Source organism: Bidens hawaiensis, unplaced genomic scaffold (genome assembly GCF_021521415.1).
Source record: "Bidens hawaiensis isolate Kalapana, Puna unplaced genomic scaffold, B.hawaiensis_p1.1 tig00000459_1, whole genome shotgun sequence".
NCBI classification, from domain to species: Eukaryota; Viridiplantae; Streptophyta; class Magnoliopsida; order Asterales; family Asteraceae; genus Bidens; species Bidens hawaiensis.
In genome coordinates, this window is record NW_027491031.1 from 1,443,358 (window position 1) to 1,465,309 (window position 21,952).

Sequence of the window (21,952 nt, forward strand, 5' to 3'; positions counted from 1 at the left end):
GTGGCAGGCAAACGGGCAACAAGCTGCGCCGATCACCCTCAGCAGTGGTGTCTTCTTCCATAGTTTCATCTTTGTTACGCTTTCCCTTGCCCTCCGATTGTCGAGTATTGCCTTTAGATCTTTGGCCCCTCGACCCTTTAGACTTTCTACCTGTCGAAGTGTTTGAGGGGTTATTCTCCTTACCTGATGAGTCTTCAAGGTAGCGACTAGGATCCCTTAAACGCGTCTCCCAGGAATCTTTATCCCTTCTTTTGTTTCTTGTAGTTCTTGAGCCAGATTCATAGTAGTCGTCATCAGAGGATAGGTTATCATCATCGTTCTTCCTCCATAGTCTCCCCGCTGCTCCTGGTCAAGAGGTTCAGATTTCCGAACCCTTGCCTTCTCATTTATGTTCGTCCTCCCCATCAGATAATGATTAAGAGATGGATCGGACCCTTGTTAGATGATGCTCCAACACAACTAGAACGTAAAATAACACGATAGAAGAAGAAAATCAAAGAATGGTGGAGGATCGCCTTGAATCGCCGTCTCTCACAATTCGCACCTTGCCTTCTCAACCTGTTTTGACCCGTTTCAATCAATTTTTTTAATTTAACCCATTCTGACCCATCATATACATTTTGATACAACCCATGGGTCACAACTGTCACGAATTTTTTCAAAATGGAGTTTATTTATAAAAAAACAAAAAAAGGAAAATAGGGAAAGTTAAAAAAAAAAAAAAAAAGCAAATGGTGTATCCTCTGCTGACAGCAAAGGATTAGGAAGAACTAGTTTGAAAATGGAGTAGGATCCGCCATTGGCGGGAGAGGATCAATCATTGAGAGCTAATCCTTCGCTGCCAATGGTGGATTAAGAGGTCCAAGTTTCAAATCCCCCCCCCCTTTTTGTTCCGTTTTCTTCCATTAACTTCAAACCCCCCACCTAACTAAATTTTGTTTTTTTACCTGTTTGTCTTCAAATTACGGGTGTCGGGTCAAACTTCTAGGTGCAGTTTTTACCGTCTGTAATTTCGGGTGTCGGGTCAAAGATGACATGTCGACCCGTCTTGGAATACTCATAAATGAGGTGATGTCCGGATTGGATTCGGATAAATTGCTTTTCGGGTTTTTTGACCAAAAGGGAAAATATCTCGAGGCCTTACTTTCGGCTAACAAAAGGGTAAATAAAGATGGAAAAATTACCAGGGTTTTGTGTTTTTTACACGTGTCGAGTTCCGAGCTTCAGCACGCGATGTTGGTCCAACATATGTTTGAGCAGGCAGCGTTAAATGGCCTTACAAAAGTGTCGTAGTTGAGGCATGAACTTAAAAATGGTTTAAATGGGATTATGTTTATTGAGGATTTAAAAGATTCACTCGAGTTGTGTGAAGAAACAGAGACGTAATTTGCGTAAAACAGAAGAAAACAGAACAAAAATGGGGTTTGAAACTTGTTCCTCTTAATCCGCCATTGGCAGCGAAGGATTATCTCTCAATGATTGATCATCTCCTGTCAATGGCGGATCCTACTCCATTTTTAAACTAGTTCTTCCAAATCCTCTACTGCTAACAGAAGATACACCATTTGCTTTTTTTTTTTTGACTTTCCCCATTTTTTTTTTTTTTAAATAAACTCCATTTTCAAAAAAAAATCCAATTGTCACCCCTTCATGTGATGTGAGAGAATGCCGCTCCCGCAGTCCCAATTTGTCGTTACTATGGTTGCAAGGAAAGGGACTCCCCCTACTTTAGAGGTCATGTGGTAGAATACTAGACACCCCCTACTTCTCCACAACACTCGGTGTAATAATGGTAAATGTAAGTTGTGCGCATGTGAGTGAGTCGAGGGTTTTGTTTTTCTTTTCTTTTAGTATTTTAAAATATAAGAGCATAATAATCGTGCAAACAATCAAGCCCGGGCTTCAAGTAAAGCTCATTTAGTTATTAAGTTTGTGTTCGAGCCTTGTATGGGAAACTCGTTTAGACATGCCGAGCCATAAAATGTTATTTTATTTTAAGTTTTACCTCTTTTGAACTTCTACGCATTTATTTTACACTGCACAACCAACTTATGGCTCGTTTAAGGTATTACACGAGTTTGAGCCAAGCTTAGGCTTGTTTAAGGTTTCTCACAGAATATGGAAAACTAATTAAAAATGTGTATAAATTAAATAATAAATAATAAACTAGCCAAACCTGAGCTTAAAATACGAGCCGAGCTTGGGCTTTGGAAAAAGAGCTCGAAACGACCGAGCTCAAGCTCTTGTAATTTAAAACAAGCCGAGCTGACATTGATTAACTTGTGAAAATCACTCAAATCTCCTTTAATCACTTTTTGTTTATCGGTCTCCTTTGATTGTTTTACTATTCAAAAGAGTTTATAATTATTTTTAAATTTAATGGTAAAGTAATCCTTATAGAATTTGACACTTATTAAAAAGAAAAAAAGTTTATTTTACATTTTTCAACAATAACTATATTTTATCAAGCAATATAAATAATAGATTCAGTTTGTAGGTAAATTATATCTTTGTCCAGTACAAGAATTACACATAATTTACATCATCTAAAGTTTGATAATTTTGTACATAACTATAATATCCTCATGTTAAGTTACATTGTTTGATCATAAGAACCCGACGCCTTTTTCCTATCCAAGTCGTCGTCCATACAGGGTCACTCGACACAACCTTGTACCCTGCATTTGAGTACAACGTTCGAGCACCCAAATCGTCTTCATAAGCTCGCAACACCAAATATTCATAACCCCAAAACCGAGCCAACATTTCACATGACTTGAGCAACACACTCGCAACTTTTTTCCGTCTATCCATAAATCAAAGTGATATTAGCGTTAGATGCACGTGAATGTGCATGATTAAAATGTACTCCTATAACACAACAAATGAACAAACTTTTATGCCAATATTATAAATTCGTATATTTATTCTCGTCAAAAATACCATTCATAACCCAGACACAATTAAAATCGTATAACGCTAACACAACTCGTTTAACCCTATATCTAAACAAGTCAAGCGGGCTGGTGGGTTGACATGCTTAGATAAACAGATTAAACATGTCAAACCAAACACGACCTGATTATTTTCTTGTCAAAATTGTCAACCCAGTATATAGCAAACTAATATTAAAATTTTATGGCAATATAATATACCTGAAATTACGTAAAACCGCTATTCCCGACACGTAAAGATATTCATCTGCTCCGCGCAAATGCTCTAGAACAGATGCGTCTCTGAAAACCGTAACGTCCACGACTCCTACTAGTTGTTGTTTTCCTTCACTATTTGTTGTCGTCTCCGCAACCAAGCACGCGTATCTGACATGGTCATCAATTAAAATGTACAAATTTATATCCATGATCAAAAGTGTTTTTTAAACAAAAATAAATGTTTTAAATAAGTAGTCACTTTTACAAAACATATAAAATATTGACACAGTGATATAAAAAAAACTTATATAAATGTAAAAAATAACTCACCTATCAGGTGGTGAATTTCTTAGTCTGTAAAGAAGCCCTGCAAGAACCTCAGCCTGAATGTGTGTACAATAAAATTGGTAACAATCATAAATGTGTTTTTACCTTGAAACATGAATAAAAATTAATAGAGTTTTTATGTACATGGGAATATTAATTTTGGGGTGTTAAATTTGTCTTGTATTTTTTCATATTAAAACTCTAAACTTACATATTTAGAACCAAAGATACAAATTTATAAGATAATTAAGTTAAACTAGATGCTCATTTCTCTCTTGTAGTATTGTTTTCATATTTTTGGCATGTAAGAGATTTAATAACGGTAAGTATAAAATTAAACGGGTTAAACGAGCCCTCCAAACCTGTTTCGACTAGACTCAACCCCGTAAATTCCGTGTTAGGTTCATGTCATGTCAAAAATTTACTAATCCTAAAGTGTTATTTTGTCGAAAACATACCTTAATTATGCACATCATTTTTAAAATTTTTTATATGTAGTGTATTTTTTAAATGAAAAAAAAATTAACACACACAATATGTAACTTGCCCGTACTCATCCTATAGAAAATAAAATAAATATGATAATTATTATGGGTGTCCATCGGTTCGAAGATTTTTTGGATGAAACCGGAAACCTAACCGAGCCGAATTCAGATAGTTCAAAACCGAATTCAATTTCAGTTTAGTTTTCGGTGTTGACCAAATAGAATATTTTATATTTTACTTACTATAAACTTTTAAAAACATATTTACCATTATTTGTTATTGAATCAGGTTGAGCTAAACAAGAATGAGCCATATTGTAATTTTATAATCCGTTCGAATTAAATAACAAAACTTAAATAATCATTATTTGTTATTCAACTTATTTGTATAAACTCAAAAACCAAAAACCGAATTACCAATTCATATTTTAGTTTAAAATTGTACAAAAAATTTACCGAATTTGAAATTCAGTTCAGTTTTAATCGGTTTCAGTTCAGTAAAATTTCCGTGTCGACAGTTCAGATCGAATAAACACCCTACCCTTTATTTCAAATAATAAGCAAGGTACAACACTACAACCTATATAAATATAAAGTACAAGTCACCACAGCAGTGTTATGTTACCTGAAAGAATTGAAAGAAAACATCATTAAAGATAAGGACAGGATCATAAAAAGCCTCTGCTTGAATATTAGCCACACTTCTCATTTCATCATCCTCTTCAACCATCCTCCTTACTTGCCACCCATGCTCCTTAACCAAATTACCAAACTGCCCCTGCCCATCATCATATTTACCATCACCACCACCACCACCACCACCACCATCATCAACCACCAGTTCTTGAAGTTGTTGACCAGATGATGAGATTGACTTGCAATGGTAAAGTTGTTGTTGACTTTTGTTGACTTTCTTGACAAACAAGAGTCTTGGTGTTTTTATGGACATAAAAAGATTGAAACTATGTGGGTACTTGATGGAAATGGTGAAGGAGTTGTGGTGTGAAAGAGACATTGATTTGGTTATGAGTTTACTAGATTGGAAGAAGCTTTTGTTTCATGTCTTTGATGATACCTGGATTGTGTTTGTGAATATGTTTTTTTTTTTTTGGTATATTAAGCTTTAGTCTTCTACACTCGTTAGATATATTTTGCACCATATTTAATTCCACATGTAATAAACTAAATTATATTTTTTTAGTAAAAACTTTCTAAATTTGAATCATCATGTCCACTTGTATATGTTTCTATGAAGAGTATGTCACAAACAACCCCTAAGATCATAGACAATGGCGCAATTGCCCCTCATGTTTAAAGCTCCAGCTCTTCTTTTTGTTGTCGTAAATGCTGACATGTCTATTAACATTTGGATAGCTTTCTAAATTGTGTTGGATTCACGTTCGTATTGAAGTGTGTTATGAAAAATCTTAGTCGAACGATTCAGAAAGTTCAACAAGAGTGAGTTTCGTAATTTATGAGAGAAAAATGTGTGTTGAAACAAAGTCTTTTAAGTTGGAATGACGCAACACTTCGTAAAAGAGTGTGTCAACAACTAATTACATTTAGTCAAGGTATCAAAGACATGAAACAGAATTTCTAGTAACAAGTTAGTGCTAATGATTTTCTCATGTTACCGATAACTTAGTTATTGTTGGAACTCCCTGGACAGACCCCTTAAACTTTGGGTTCGTAGGTGTCAGAAATAGAATTAAGCGATCATGCACTTCATACTTTTTAACTTATACCAGTGGTGTATTCTTATTTTCTTCTGATTTTAAGTTAAGCAGACCAACAAACCAAAATGTGTTGATACTTGATAATACTAAAGGCTTCAACATGTTAATAAACGTTAGACAAAAAGGTCATTTAGGGAAGGGAAATGTATTCGCTCAAATTTTATTGTTTAATGTATAAAATTATTATCAAATAAGTACTTTATGAAATTCATGTGACCCATCTTAACTGTTTTTTTAGCATAACCTCACTTAAAGTTTGCATTTTTACTATATAATTTAACACAATTAGTTAGATTTTGAGATGTTTTCTAGATTCATGAACATGTAATAAGAAGGAATGAGTTGGCGTTTAAAACAAAGGCAATAAATGAAATACACAAATACTAAAAGGGCCAATGTATAAACTCCACAAATGGTTCATATGAAAGCCACGTGTTAGGCTGATTTTTGCTTGTATGGCCCCATACAAATGACATCTTATCTTGTGTATATCACTTATTGTTCATTTAAGTTGGTTTTCAGTTTCAAGATGATGGTTAAATTTGAGGATCTCAACGTCTCAAGTTAGAAACTTGAAGTATCAAATAGACGTGCACAAATCGGGTACATTTGGAAAACCCGAACCGGTTCGGAACCGGTTTTTTTTTCACCGGGTAAGAAATGGCACCGGTTCCAGTCAGGAACCGGTTCGGTTCCCGACCCGAACTGATGCCCCGAAATGCCAACTTTTAGGAACCGGGTAGGGTAGGAACCGGGACCGGTTATTACCTAAAAACCGGCGGTTTTTTTTGAATTTCAAATAATATAGCCGTTACAAACCGGTTCCAACGGCTATATAGCCGTTTTTGACCGTTGGAACCGGTTTTTTTTTTACTAAAAATAGGTTATTTACCTTCTATAAATAGCAAGGTATGGTGTGTACTTGTTAAACCACTTCCAAAACTATAAAAACACACTTCAAAACACAATTAAGTTTAAACCGACAACAAATGGCAACTAACGACGACGTTGTTATGGTGATCGAAACAACACGATGCCCCGATGTTTGGGTTCATTACGATTTGTGTCTCATGACCGACTCACAAGAGATGGCTCGTTGCAAATATTGCTCGAAGTTTCTTAAAGTATGATCCAACTCGACATTACGAAAACATACGAATAGTATTGTCGAGAGAAAAGAAGTTTGGATGCTAAAAAAGCGGAAGTGAGAGAGTCGTCCAGCTCTACAACCCAAGCATCTACCGCCGGTGACAACGCTTAATCGTTGTAGAACGCCGGATTAAAACGACGGACTTTTTTTAGTTTAAGTTGTTATGTTTAGTATCGTTTATGTTTTAATAATGTTTGTAGTAGTTATTGTTTGAATAAATAAAATGTTCGTCGTTATTAAAAAAATAACAAAAAAATTAATCATGACTAACAAAAGTAGTTATTATTAAACAAATCATAACTAAATATTAGTTGAACTTGTTACAAATAATTTTACTAAAACAAATACCAAACACAAATTACTACTCTTCTTCGTTTTCACCCTCGTCTTCATTCTCGTCTTCACCCTCGTCTTCGTTATCGGAAGAAAGGTCGTCCTCCACCTCCTCATCATGAATAGAACGCTCTATTGGTATTTCGTCTTCAAAGTTCGCCTTGTGTTGTACCCGATCCACCGCATCCAAATGGTCCTTTAGGCAAATGCAAACCTCTAAAGACTCAGGAGTTAATTTTGTTCTTCGCATTGATAATACCCTCCCACTAAGAGAAAAAACCGATTCGGAAGCAATCGTTGAGGCTTGTATGGCAAGCAAATCACGAGCCATGGCGGATAGAATAGGAAATTCGTTTTGTTTTCCTTTCCACCAAGCCAACAAATCAATATTGCAAACATCGTCGACAGTTGCACCCTCAACATAGTTTGCTCCACTATATCGACCAAGTTCGCTAGTTGGTGTGTTTCCTCTTTGCCTCTTAGATGCCGATTTACGAATCCCATTCATCAAGTTTATAAGTAGGTCCTTGCTCGGCCTACTAGTCGTCGTTTTTTTTAATAAAAGACGATCTCGTGCTTTGACCATATAGTTGAAAATAATGGTCATAAAGGTCTTGAAGGTTTTTGTTAAACTTTTCACACGCTTCCGTCGACAACTTCGGGTCGATCTCGTGCATACCCATGTTGTCGAATATTTCTTCGATCGTTCTCTCAACCCCATTAACATTCCAATATGGGTTTAAAGCGGCGGCACAAGTGAAGACCGACGGTATGTTTTCAAAATATTTTAAGAACTTTTCCTTCATACCCCCAACAATATTCTTGAATAGTGTGTTATTCTCCTCAAACTCTTTAAAAGTACAAGACATGTAGTATAATTATTGCAAAACCCAACAATTAGTAGGGTAATAGACTCCCGATAACTTTGTTGTTGAGTTTTTGAACACGTCAAAGATACCCCAACAAATAACCGACATTGACCCAAACACTTTCCGGAAGCATATCGGCCTCTCGTACGTCAAAAGGATTGTTATGAAAACTTTGTAGAGTTTGCCGTTGGGCGAAATCACACTTGAGCATATGACAAGTTGAGTTCCAACGGGTTGGAACATCCCAATTCGGCCCCAAATACTTTCTTTCAACCGACTTGCAATAATTCTTATATTCAAGATGTCTTCTTTTACCACTTTTGAAGACATCTTGTAACATAAGTCTAAAAAATTTTAAATCGTCACAAATGTTTTCATTTTCGAGACCTTTTTGAACAACCAAGTTGATGATATGTGCAACACATCGAACATGAAAAAAATCCCCGAAACAAGGTAGTGAATATTTAATGATAAATTTTTCGGCCGCCTTAGTATTGTTTGATGCGTTGTCAAACGAAATCGAAAATATTTTATTTCTCAAATTGTAAGTCGTTATAACTTCATCAAGCAAGTCAAACAATTTTTCGGCGGTATGTGTGTACGGGAAGTTTTCAAAAGCTATGGTTCGTTTCATCAATTGCCATGTCACCGGATCAACCTAATGAGCGGTGACACATATGTATGATTCGGGCAACCCGTGTGGTGTCGACCAAACATCGGTAGTTAAACTAACCATCGCTAGTAAAGAATGAAAAAACTCGATTAACTCTTTTTTAGCACACTCCCACAACTTGATACAATGACGTCTTAAGGTAGTATGAACTTTGCCATTCTATCTTGAACATGAGTTGTGTTGTAACGAAATAGCGTACCATCTTTACCCAAGTCAACTTGATCGGTCGCGCCAATCCCTTTTAAGGCCAGGCAATATGAATTCTCGATGTGCTTTCTCAAAGTCGATTTGGAATCGTGCTTTAATTGTTTTCCACATAGTTTGCAACGAGCCTTTTGATCACCTTTGGCATTGACAACCAAATCCCAATTCTTCCATACGTCTTGGTTTCGGGTATGGGTGACGACCACAAGAACATTTGGGTCCTCCATAGCACGAACGGGTTCAATAAAAACATTTTTCTTAGCCTTCTTGTTAGTTTTTTTGATGGGTGCCATAATAATATTTAGTTGGATGGTCGGTTTGCTAAAGGAGAAGTTTTTTTGTTTGTTTTTGAGTTTGGTGGTGAAACAAGTAATGGAAAACAACTTATATATAGGTTTTGGGCTACAAGAACCGGTTCCAACGGCTATATTATCGTTGGAACCGGTTACAACGGTTCTTTTGTTTCTCAAAAACCGGTTCCAACGGCTATATTACCGTTGGAACCGGTTACAACGGCTATTTTGTTTCTCAAAAACCGGTTCCAACGGCTATATTACCGTTGGAACCAGTTTGACCAGTGTTTGACCTTTTTAAGAAAAACCCGCCGGAACAGGGTATTTCGGGTAGGAACCGGACCGGGTACACTTAGGAACCAGGTAGGAACCGGGTTGGAACCGACTGGGAAATACAAATAGGGGAACCGGGTATGATATTCGGGTACAATAATACCCAAACCGGGTATTTGCTCCATCGGGTAGGAACTGGAACCGGTTCCGGGCCGGTTCCACCGGTTCGGTTCCGGAACCGGTTTTTTTGTGCACGTCTAGTATCAAAAACACCCCGTCTTAAGAATGTTTATCTAGATATTGAGGATGATTTCAAAAGCTATTAAAAACGATTATTATTCGTTCATCAGTAAATTATATTTTTCCTTTCAAAAATAAATAGATTTCAAGAAATAAGTTATATTTTTGTATACAGAGAGATTATTATTTTTATTGAAAAGTTAGGTTGATTAGATTGTGAATTTGGTCCATTTGAATGATGAGCCCAACAGCCCAAAACTCTAACCACTAGCCCAGCCCAGCTGCTTCCAGTAATACTTCAGCCCATCTCTCTTTCGGCCCACCAATTCATTAAAATAATGAAAATTATGAAACAATGAATATTCCAAAAGCTCAGATTCTCAGTAACATATAAAACATTCCAAAAATAACCGAATATCATAAGTTTACTGATATTTATACATAATACGTGAATGTATTATGTATAAATATCAATATAAATAAAAGATGACACGTGTCTATATAGCAAAGTAATTCAAAAAACTTATATATATTCTTTAATATTGTAAACATATATAGTAATCATTTACTTATTATCTTTCAATGTATCCATGAAAAACAACGAAAATTGGAATGTTCAAGTTGGACCGACTAGCTCTGACTTGTCTAAGTAATGTTGATTAAGTTAAAGAATATGGTCTAGGCATCCTACTAAGTACCAGTCCCAGATACCCACTCGGCCGCCAAAACCGATTTTTACAACACTGATCGGATCAGAACGTGACTGACAGACTTTATCTATATGTGACTTATCATCCAAATAATTTAGTAATAGTGCCGGGATATTTTGGACCCATGACTAATAAATTTGAAATATGACACAGGGCTACATGTGGGGGTCAAAAATAAAATATCTAATAATTTAGGAGTGTGAAATGACAAGTTAGAGTTGCAGGGATTGATCCTATTCCGGGGACCGGCCTTGTAAGTCACCATCACTTTATAGTTTTACATTTTTAAACTTGGATATTGTTTTTTTTTTTTTTTTTTTGATTTTATATTGAAGTTGACTGTTTAATTTTAAAATAATTAATAAAGTTAAAGCATAAGTTTAATATTTATTTACACTTAAATTAAATGTTTAAACACATTGATATGACATTTCAATTTGTTACTATTTTTCAATATTTCATGAGTTTAAATTAATAAAAAAAGGACAATATCATAACATTATGTTTTCTACGGCCAAAACCTGGAAAAAAAACAAAAATCTAAAAAAAATATTAATAGCACGAATATTTATTGTCATTTTTATAAATGAATCTTAGTTTCGAGTCTTTGGTATTTGAAAAATCTCTTTCTTGATATAAAATTTAAATAACATGATATATTAAAGATGTAATAAAATTTATTTATTTATTTATATAAATATAGATAAAAAAGTATCTAATTAATTGAGTGTACTTTGGAATTCAAGTTGTTTTAACATAGAATGTTTCTTTTATAGTGTGTTGTTATAGAAGAAACTAGTTTATAAATTTACCCCTCTACTTTTCAAACATACTGACAAACACCCTTTGATTTTTTTCACCTAATAATTAAGTGACCCTAGAAAAAAAAAGGTAACGTTATGTTTATAAGTTTTTTTTTTAATTATTTTTCAAAGACATGAGTTGAATCAATATAAGTACACTATGTTTTAGCTATGACCATTAAAGAGATGCTGATCATAGGAAATGCACCGTCTTAAATATTATTACTGTACTTTGACCATAATAATTATAAATGAGAGAATATCTTTATTGTTAAAAAAACGTGAGCTCTTCTTGTAAACAAAACAAGCAACACTAATTAAGGCTAAGGTATAGCTAAACCGAAATCCAACCAAAGCGAACTGAATTTATCCGAATTAACTAAATATCGATTGTCGGTAACCGAAATTTACCGAACTGAATCTTCTATGTTGTCATATATTTCTAGACTTTATACCTCGATATCATGCATTTCGTGTTATATGTCTACGTTTCAAGTATTTACACATCAATTTTATGTATTTATACCTCCGTTTCATGTACATGTACATATATCACCACTTCATGTATTTACACCTCTATTTCATATAAACCTTCATTTCATGTCTCTCTAAGCAAAAATTTAACCCAAGTTCAGTTTTGGTTATTAACGGTACCCAACCGAAACCCAACAAATTAACCGAATAAATCAAACCAATTACAAAAAACTAGTTGGTTAATTGTATTGATTAAACGGTGGCTTTATTTTCACTTAACAAGATGTGACAGAATTAAACTTCCAAGGTTCAAATGACAATACGTATATAATCATGGATATAAAGTGAAATAATATATCTTCGTGCGTTTGGTGAAAATGAAGTTATAATTGTTTTTTTATAAATGAAAGTTCATACACTCTATAACTTTACTCCTAAACTACACCTTTTTAATGACACTAGTTTTGATATGCCAATTAAGTATATAAGAAATGAATTGTTTTAAATATAATCAATGTGTTTTAACTTTTAACCGTACGTAGTACCTGTGAATGAGAGAAAAATTCATTAAGTTAAAATTCGTGAACTTCTTGTAAATAGAACAAACAGTATTGGTTGGTACAAAAAACCGAATAAGGGATGGCAATGGGTTGGGTTTAGGCATTCCCAAACCCTTACCCGGTTATGAAAGTCCGTCCCAAACCCGTCGGGTTTTAATCAGGTAATTATCCGTCAGGTTTTAGGTTTTCCAATCAGGTTTCCAATCGGGTTTTGTCAGAAGACCCGTTGGGTATACCGACCCAAAACCCATCGGATTTCCAATAAGGTTTTGTCAAAAGACACGTTGGGTATACCGGCCCAAAACCCATCAAGTTTCTATCGGGTTTTGATAAGATATAACTAATCGATAACAACTAATCATAAAAATAAAATGTCTCAGATAATTGTCATAAACAAATTTCAACAAATAATATATTTAGAGTATTTAGAGTATACTATATATAAATATAAAAAAAAGTTATGACGGGTACATCAGGTATATAATCGGGTAAATGGGTTAATGAAATCGGGTAATCAGGTCAGGTAATTGGGTATGTTACAAATCCCAAACCCACGAAAAATTTCGAAACTAATCCCAAACCTGTTCCAAACCCTAATGAGTCGGGTATTACCCGTCCCAATTATGTCGAGTTTCGGGTTTAATTGTCATCCCTAAACCGAACGCTACAAAACAAAACTTCTAGGGTTCAAATGACACTCCGTATAACACCAAAGGATTTAAACAAAATACACAATATTTCTTGTTGCGTTTTGATGAAAAATGAAATACACTTAAACGAAGAAACAGCAAAGAGAGAGCTTTAAACCTCAATCCAGCTCAGCTTTGCTCATCTTGCTTCCGCCATTGCTAATCACTGACGTCATCATACTCATACTTGTTTCAATCAACGGTTTCAGTTTCAAATCTCGATATTATCGACGGTTAATAATAAGATCTGTACGGTGAACCTACACTCCGGTTCATGATCACGCGGATTTAGGTATACCTATAATTTCTCTACTGTTCGTGTAACATTAACTCATTATAAGTTTCTTATACTGTGTATAATAATAATAATAATAATAATAATAATAATAGTGTAATAATGTCAATGTAGCGTTTTACAATGGAGTTATTGTTTTGGTAATTCCTTAAGTTACTTTCTAGGCTAGGCGCCTAAGAAGGAGTTGCGATTCGTTTATCGATTAGATGCGAGAGCTACTCGAGCTTGGATTGATGAAAAGCTCGAAACGAGCTGAACTTTTTCAAACTTGAGTCGAGCCTGAGCCTTATATAAAGCTCGTTTAGTTATCGAGCCTGAGCTTGAGCCTTGTATGTGAAGCTCGTCTAGGCTTGTCGAGCCTTAATGAGCCTTGTGTGTTATTAAGTTTTACCTCTTTTGGACTTCTATGTATTAGTTTGAAACTACAAAGCCTAGCTCAAACTGAGCTTTGGCTCGTTTAAGGAAGTACACGAGCTTGAGCTGAGCATAGGCGTGTTTAAGTTTTATCTCAAAATATATAAAAATAACTAAAGCGTATATTAATTAATTAATAAATATAAACGAGCCGACTTGGTTTAAAAAATCTCACCTGAGGCGAGCCAAGGCAAGGGCATCTTCGCTTTAGGCTAGTCAAGGCGAGCAATGTTTAAAAGGCGATCCCGAGGCGAGCTTTTTAGGAAAAAAAAGTGACCTAAGGCGAAGTTGAGGCGCTCGCCTTTTTTACGCAAGTGGTTTTTAAATATCTAAATGTTGTACAATATGCTTTTTAGGTTGTATGTGCAGGTAGTTTATATATTAAATAATATGTTATGCTTAAATATAGCTACATTATGGGTCGGGATGCTAAAAACCCGTGATATATACATATATAAGAATTATATAAGTATGTTCCCCTTGAGTACAAAAAGATCTCGCTTTTACGCCTGACGCTTCACGCTTCTGTTCTAAACCCCGTTGCTCTTCTTCGCCTCGCGCTTTTAAAACCAAGCGAGCCGAGGCTGAGCTTGAGAAAGCAACTCACAAGCCTAGCTTGAGCCTACTCGAGCTCGGGCTCGGGATCAGCTCGGCTCATATACACCGGTTAAGTTATAGAGTTGCTATATCCTGTATTGTCAAGTTATGCTTGTTTTCAGGAGAAGGTTTTGAGTTTGATAATAACATTAGGTTTTTCTTGTGCATCCATAACAGTTCAGAACTTCAGATATGACAGATTCAAGTTCGGTTGGTATAATACTTGAATTTCTGAAAAGTAACAACTTTGACAAAGCTGAAGCTGCATTACGCAATGAGATCGGTAACCGAAACAATATAAATGCGTTTATGCAAAATCTTAAGCTCGAACAAGGAAAAAGTTCTCAAAGAAGTGATGAAGCGTCGGACGGAGACATTATTGTGAAACTAATGGAATATGGGACTGCAAGAAGTGGACCAAATGATAAAATATATAGGTCGTCTAGTATTTCAGATGAAACCGTGCTTGATTTATATTCAAGAAATTTTAGTTCCAGTAACGGGTCGGTTGATCTTTACCAAAATGATGCATCCACTTTATCAAATGATGTGAAAGAGAGTCAAGTTTCTTCTCAAGCAAAGATTCATCCATCTGAATTAGCTGAATCTGATACTGCAAGTCGGGTCCTAAAGCAGCAGAGTACGAAGAATGATGAATTAAAATATAGTTCAACGGAGTTATGGAAAGATTGTTCTGTTGAAACAGTGTTTCCATTCCCTATAGGAGATGCATCAACAAGTTATGATAATAATATTAAGGCAGCTATTAAAGAGCGATTTGCAGCAACTCAGCGAACTAATGCATCAAGTGGTTTAGCGTTTCCTGTGATCACAGAGAAACATACGGAAGAGTTACCTAGATTGCCACCTGTTAAACTCAAATCAGATGAAAAGTTATCAAGTATAACTTGGCAAGAAAAGTATCAACGTGGTGGGCCCGGGTCAAAGACCATTAGTGTCGACAGTAGTTATCTTATTGGATCGTTTCTTGATGTTCCTATTGGTCAAGAAATAAGCTCTTCAGGTCAGTTGTATTCACAATATACATTGGTTTCTTTCATTTTTTATATATTTTTTGTACACATAGTTAGGCTTGTATACGAACCGAACGAACACGAACGGAGCATGTCCGTGTTAGTTCAATTTAACTTTAACCGAAGAAACAATTGAACATGAGCAATTAAACGAACGGGGTTTTCTTGTTCGTTCGTTAAGAAAATGAGCATGTTCGTATTCGATCTTTAAGCGTATAAACAAATGGTTAACGAACGGACATAACTGAACATAGATGAACGAAATAAAAACACATCAATTTACTAAAAAGCCATGTATTATTTATCAAGTTGATGAAAAGTTTAATGTAGATATTTATGATTTAGGTGGAAAACGGCTGGCAGGAGGCAATTGGTTCTCTGTAAGTCAAGGAATAACTGAGGACACGTCTGATTTAGTATCTGGTTTTGCAACAATTGGTGATGGTTTGAGTGAATCTTTTGATTACCCAAATGATTACTGGGATTCTGATGAATATGATGACGATGATGATGTTGGGTATATGAGACAACCTATTGAAGATGAAACCTGGTTTTTAGCTCATGAAATTGATTACCCAAGTGATAATGAAAAGAAAACCGACCCACAAGAAAAAATCCCACCAAAAAACGACGATGATGATCTTTCGTTTGCAGAAGAAAATTCTTATTTATCCAATGACCAATATTTTCATCCAAAAAAGGTGGGCCCTGTCACTCGGTCAGGTGATAGGATTGGTCAATATGCTGGAACCGAGTGCCATTCGGATGACCTTTGTGTAGATGATGAACAACACGGTTCGGTTCGGTCGATTGGCGTGGGGATCAACAGTGACATGGCGGATTTTGGTAGTGAGAGGGAGTTGGATGGTGTTTCATCACATGATTCTGAGAAGAAATATGTTGACCGAAACATGAAAGTCAAAGCTAACAAACCCACAAGTAATTTGACAAAAAATGTAAGTAAGCAAAATGACGATTTTAACCCTCTATGGAGACGAAAAAGCAGTAGCTCATCATCACCTGTTAAAAGTTCAAGAGATGAAGATGATGGATATGGTTTACATACAGCAGATTCCAGCCCGTCCACTCTGTCAAATTATGGTTATGCTGACTGGGCTCTTCAGGTGGACCAGAAAGTCGGCGGTTCACGAGAAGATGAACCACGGGGTTCACTAGAGGATGAAGAGGCTGCTGCGGTTCAAGAGCAAGTGAACCAGATAAAAGCTCAAGAGGAGGAATATGAAACCTTTGATCTAAAAATCTTGCACAGAAAAAACAGGTGTGGCTGTAGTGCTAATAATTATATGCTAATTATATTGTCTTTTGTCTATATCTTGTTGCATTCAAGATATAGTCATTTGTTGCATTCAATCTTCAATCACATACCATTAATCCATTCCTTCTACTCATTTGTGACCCAAAAGTACATTGTTTCAACACGAAATCTCCAAATCTAACTTGTATATGTATCATATCTAGAAGGTATTCAAGTGTAATATTATTTTCTATATATAGATACCCTATGTAACTCTATTAAACAACCAATATACAACATATTCTCTGGTTTATCTCAAACAGATAATATTATACGTAAACTTTTTAGGATTTTGCAGTCCAAAAAACCAAACAGAATTTGAATATTTGAAGATGGTTTTGGTTCTGACTGTGGTTTGAATGTAAACCCAATTTTTATATTTAATTTTTATATGATTCAAACCGAAAACTGACCAATAGGCAATATTATGCTATTGGGTAAGTTGTGAAGAACAATTGCTAAAAATGATATGGATGTGTAAATTCACTTATATATCTGTTATATCTACTGTTACATGTTAAACTGGTTAATATTGGTTTTTATTAATTTACTTGTTTCTCAGAACTGGTTTTGAGGAGGAGAAAAATTTCAATGTTGTTTTGAACTCTGTGATCGGTGGTCGCTATCAAGTTACCGAGTATCTTGGGTCTGCTGCATTCAGCAAAGCTATTCAAGCGCATGACCTTCACACCGGCATGGATGTCTGTGTGAAAATCATTAAAAATAATAAAGATTTTTTCGATCAGAGCCTTGATGAGATCAAACTTCTAAAATTCATTAACAAACATGATCCTGGTGACAAATATCATCTGCTCAGACTCTATGATTACTTTTATTACCAAGTAAGTAATTCTTTTTTGGAAATTTATCAGATTTTTCAGCTGGCTATGACGCATCATGATAATTAATATGTTTTTATCCAAAAGAACTGCTTCTGTTTACTTCCATTTACTAGAATTTTTTGCATTCATGTGTTTCTTATTTCATGTTCAGAACATTGTCTGCTTTACGTTTGTGTGTTAACTCGCATATAATATTATCATTGTTTTTATACTCTCAGGAGCATTTATTAATTGTTTGTGAACTTCTCAAAGCCAACTTATATGAATTTCATAAGTTCAATAGAGAATCTGGAGGAGAGGTTTATTTCACAATGCCAAGATTACAGGTATGTTTAAACTTTAACCTATTTATTAAAGCTGCCAATTTCAGAAAGAAAATAATTAAAAACATTTACATTTCATATTATTCAATATTTTATGCTGCAGTCAATAACCATCCAATGTTTAGAAGCACTCGAGTTTTTACATGGTCTCGGGCTTATACATTGTGATTTAAAGCCCGAAAACATTTTGGTGAAAAGCTACAGTAGATGTGAAATTAAAGTGATTGATCTTGGAAGTAGCTGTTTTGAAACCGATCATCTTTGCTCTTATGTTCAATCTAGATCGTATCGTGCACCTGAGGTTATTTTAGGGCTTCCGTATGATAAAAAGATTGATGTTTGGTCTCTTGGTTGCATCTTGGCTGAACTCTGTACTGGAAATGTGAGTTATATGCAATATAATTATAATAACTGTATTCTTATAATAAAAGTTTCGACTCGTTTGAGATGTGTAACATGGAATTAAAAGTTTCTTGTGTTGTAGGTTCTCTTTCAGAATGATTCTCCAGCTACTTTGCTTGCTCGGGTGATTGGAATTATTAACCCTATTGGTCAAGATATGCTTGCCAAAGGACGAGATACGTACAAGTATTTTTCTAAAAATCACATGCTCTACGAGCGTAATCAGGTACACACCATACTTTTTTTTTCTCATAATAACGAGTTGTTAAATATGATTGCAAATACAATATTATTACAATAATAATCAAAATCTTTTACAGTTAGAATAATAATGATTCAATAGGTTTATGTATTAGTATAGACTATGGAACACTTTCATGATTTCCGTCCCATACAAACGCCTAAGTTATTTTCTTTGACCAAACCAGAGCGACCCGTTGATAAGTAGACGGGTACAAAATGCTAATAGTGTAAACGAGCCAAGTCGCTACTCAAGATTGGCTCGTTTATGCTCTGCTTGATTTGAGCTGAGCTTATACGAGCCCAAGCTCGAACCTAAAAAATAAGCTTGTTTAGTATATTAGTCCAAGCCTGAGCTTCACTTACCGAGCCAGAGCTTCATTTACCGAGCCTAAATGAGCCTATCATTCATATAATTTTTAATTATAATTTGAAATATATATATATTTATAATGATAATTATTATTTGTTAAGTTCTGATAAAAAACTAACTAAAGAATATGTGTAATGTGTTTTATATAAATTTATAGTTATACTTATATGTAAAAGATAATTATAAATGTATATAAGTTAATCAATATATAGTAAACGAGTAGAGCCTGAGCTAGAAAAACTACTCACAAGCCGAACTCGAGGTTTTGGAAATAGGGCTCTCGCTCTCGTAATTTAAACGAGCCTAGCTCGGGCTCGACTCGTTTACACCCCTAAAAGTGCTGCCTTGTTTTCTCTGCTGGTATATATTAATTACCTTTTATACCCATGATAATTAATTTGCGTGCTTTGTTTTCTTCAGGATACAAACAGATTAGAGTACTTAATCCCGAAAAAAACATCGTTAAGGCATCGCTTATCGATGGGTGATGAAGGATTTGTAGATTTCGTCTCTCATTTGCTTGAAATCAATCCTAAAAAGCGTCCATCAGCCACAGAAGCTTTAAAACACCCATGGTTATCGTACCCGTATGAACCAATTTCATCATGAAATAATCCGAGACTTGGATAATTAGTTAATTACAAACATGCCTTCATCGTCGGGTTATCGGGTTGTATTTATATGTTTTGCATGACGACGAGTGATGTTTTGAAGGAGTTTGCATCTTTAGGGGTCTAATCATTTGTTGTACATATTATCCATCTAGCTACTAATACTGTGTTTATGGGTTATTTTGATAATAGTTAGCAAAACAGTATTTTAGCCAAACTTTTGGGTGGCAAATGTAGTCGAAATCGTCAAGTCCGTGTCCCTGATCTTTTCTGTGATTTGATGTGATCATGTTTCGAGTTTTGGTTCGGCAAAAATAGTGTACTGTGTGACCCAATGTGTGATAACTGATAACACACAAAATTGTCCATTTGCTACTGGTTTCTTTATATTTTGAGTTTTAAGCTAGAGATGTTCAACGAAACCGGTTCCTGGAACCGAACCGGTGGACCCGAACCGGACCCGAACCGGTTCCTACCCGTTTTTTGTAGGAACCGGACCCTATCTGATTCAACCCGATGATCCGTGACCGGTTCTTGCATTTCTGAGTGGGGGCGGGTAGGAACCGGAACTGAACCGGAACCGGTTCTGGAACCGAACCATCCGGAACCGGTTCCTAACCGGTTCTAGCCGTTGGATCGAATATAGCCGTTGGAAATCGTTTTTTGGCCGTTTTTTGACCGTTGGGGTCAAAAATAGCCGTTTTTTGGCTCCCCCAAGCACCCCACTACTAGTATAAATAGGTATTTGGTGTCATGGGTTCATCACAACACTCAAAACGCAAACCCGAACGCAAAAAAATACAAAAAAACGTTATTACAACGTTTTGAGTTCTCTAATCTCTTGTTTTCTCTTCTTCTATATTCATATTTGTTGTTATGGCTGCCTCACAATCATCGGTTGGTCAAGGTTCCAACGCCGAACCAAGTTTCGTTCGTATTGTACCTCATAATCGTAATCAAGAGATTTTGTGCAATTGGGATTTGGTTGAATTGAGTGATGACCATTCATTGAAGGCTCGGTGCAAGTTTTGTGGGATTTATTTAAACCCACTTTCGAATTCAAATTTGAAGAAACACATCGAAAAACCGTATTGCAAGGCGTTTAAAAAGAACGTCGATTCGCAACAAACGCAAATGGATAGTGAAGGCGGAATATTTACATACCAAATTGATCGAGTTCAAGATCGTATGGCGAAGTTTGTGATTCAAGAAGCTAATTGTTTTTTTTATTTTTCATGTTATACAAATACGAATCGTAGTTTAGAATCCAAATCGCAAACGAAAAACGAAAAAAAAAAAAAAAAATTTTACACTGTAACCGGTTGGAACCGGTTACGGTACAGGAACCGGGTTAGGAACCGGTAAGAACCGGTTAGATAGGTTAGGGGTCCGAGGGTGGGAGAACCGGTTCGGTTCCCTAACCGGTTCGAGCCTGGAACCGGTTTAAAAGGGGATTTTGAATATAGGAACCGGTTAGGAACCGGTTCCGGTTCCTAGTCCCAAACCGTTTTGAACATGCATATTTTAAGCTACTGACATTGATATCTTACTGTGCTAGTTTCACTGATGACATACTAGTTAACGACACGCTGGCCTCGATTGTATCCAAGATGGCGTCTGTGGTGAGGGGGAAACTAGATGATGTGGAGGAGAGAGGAGGTCCGTGAGCCCTAATTATAGATGGTCGTATAAGACGAATGCCATCCGAATTTCAATGTCAATCGTTTTACGCGTTAATTTATTGTTCATACAAAGAAACGATGGTTACAAAAGCTTCATTGTGGTGGTAACATGTCTTGGTAAAGAAATGTTGGTTACAAAGAAATTTATTGAATTTCAAAACCACCATAAGGATTAAGAGCATTCTCGGCTCATTCCTTACCGTATATTCATATATATCATATAATTACAATAAAAATAACTGTATTTTCTCTTTCATTAATTAAATAATACATTTTATACATTTATCATTATATTTTCTCTCTTCTATTCACAATCACTTTCAAAAAGTATTAAAAAAAAGTAAATCCCTAAATTTAACTTTCTCATATAACATTTTCCCTCTGCTCTACTCACTACCGCTCAGAACCATACCATATAATTTATAAACCTCTCTCACATTATTTTAGAGAACGGATTGAGAATGCTCTAAACAGAACCAAATACTCTAACATGATCATGTAACACATTTAATGCTATTTTTCTCATAATTTCATAAGATGAATGAGGAACGTCGGATGAAATCCACCTACAACTTCCAAATTTCATTAGTGTATATTTAAAATATATGTCGGTGATAAGTTATATCAACAATGAGATGATGGTGGAGTGAATGAGTGATAAGGGAGAAAGTTGTTGTTTCATATGATTCATGTTCGATTCTTGTCCCTAGCACTTAGTTTCAGCAGTACCAGAGTAATGATAAGATATTAGGCGAGTATGTGTCGTTTACTAGTTGAATCTTGAACTGAACGAGTTTTATCTCACCACACTATCATGCCTTCGGACGAGGCCCTAGGTGAGGGTTTTCCCAAA

General features: G+C 35.4%; 2 protein-coding genes across 2 annotated transcripts; one reads left to right on the forward strand and one right to left on the reverse strand.

The window, feature by feature from the left end:
* Positions 1-2,503: 2,503 nt before the first annotated feature.
* Positions 2,504-5,196, reverse strand: LOC143629830 (GCN5-related N-acetyltransferase 10, chloroplastic-like). The gene is made up of 4 exons (XM_077098997.1): positions 4,590-5,196; positions 3,483-3,535; positions 3,156-3,320; positions 2,504-2,806 (listed from the first exon to the last, which is right to left on the reverse strand). Exons 1-4 carry the CDS (start codon positions 4,977-4,979, stop codon positions 2,584-2,586), a joined length of 831 nt encoding a protein of 276 aa, XP_076955112.1. The 5' UTR covers positions 4,980-5,196; the 3' UTR covers positions 2,504-2,583.
* Positions 5,197-13,212: 8,016 nt separating this feature from the next.
* Positions 13,213-19,734, forward strand: LOC143630319 (uncharacterized). The gene is made up of 8 exons (XM_077099374.1): positions 13,213-13,263; positions 14,455-15,301; positions 15,657-16,590; positions 17,189-17,468; positions 17,687-17,794; positions 17,895-18,173; positions 18,276-18,419; positions 19,227-19,734. The coding sequence occupies exons 2-8, from the start codon at positions 14,470-14,472 to the stop codon at positions 19,413-19,415; spliced, it is 2,766 nt and encodes a 921-aa protein (XP_076955489.1). The 5' UTR covers positions 13,213-13,263; positions 14,455-14,469; the 3' UTR covers positions 19,416-19,734.
* Positions 19,735-21,952: the final 2,218 nt, after the last annotated feature.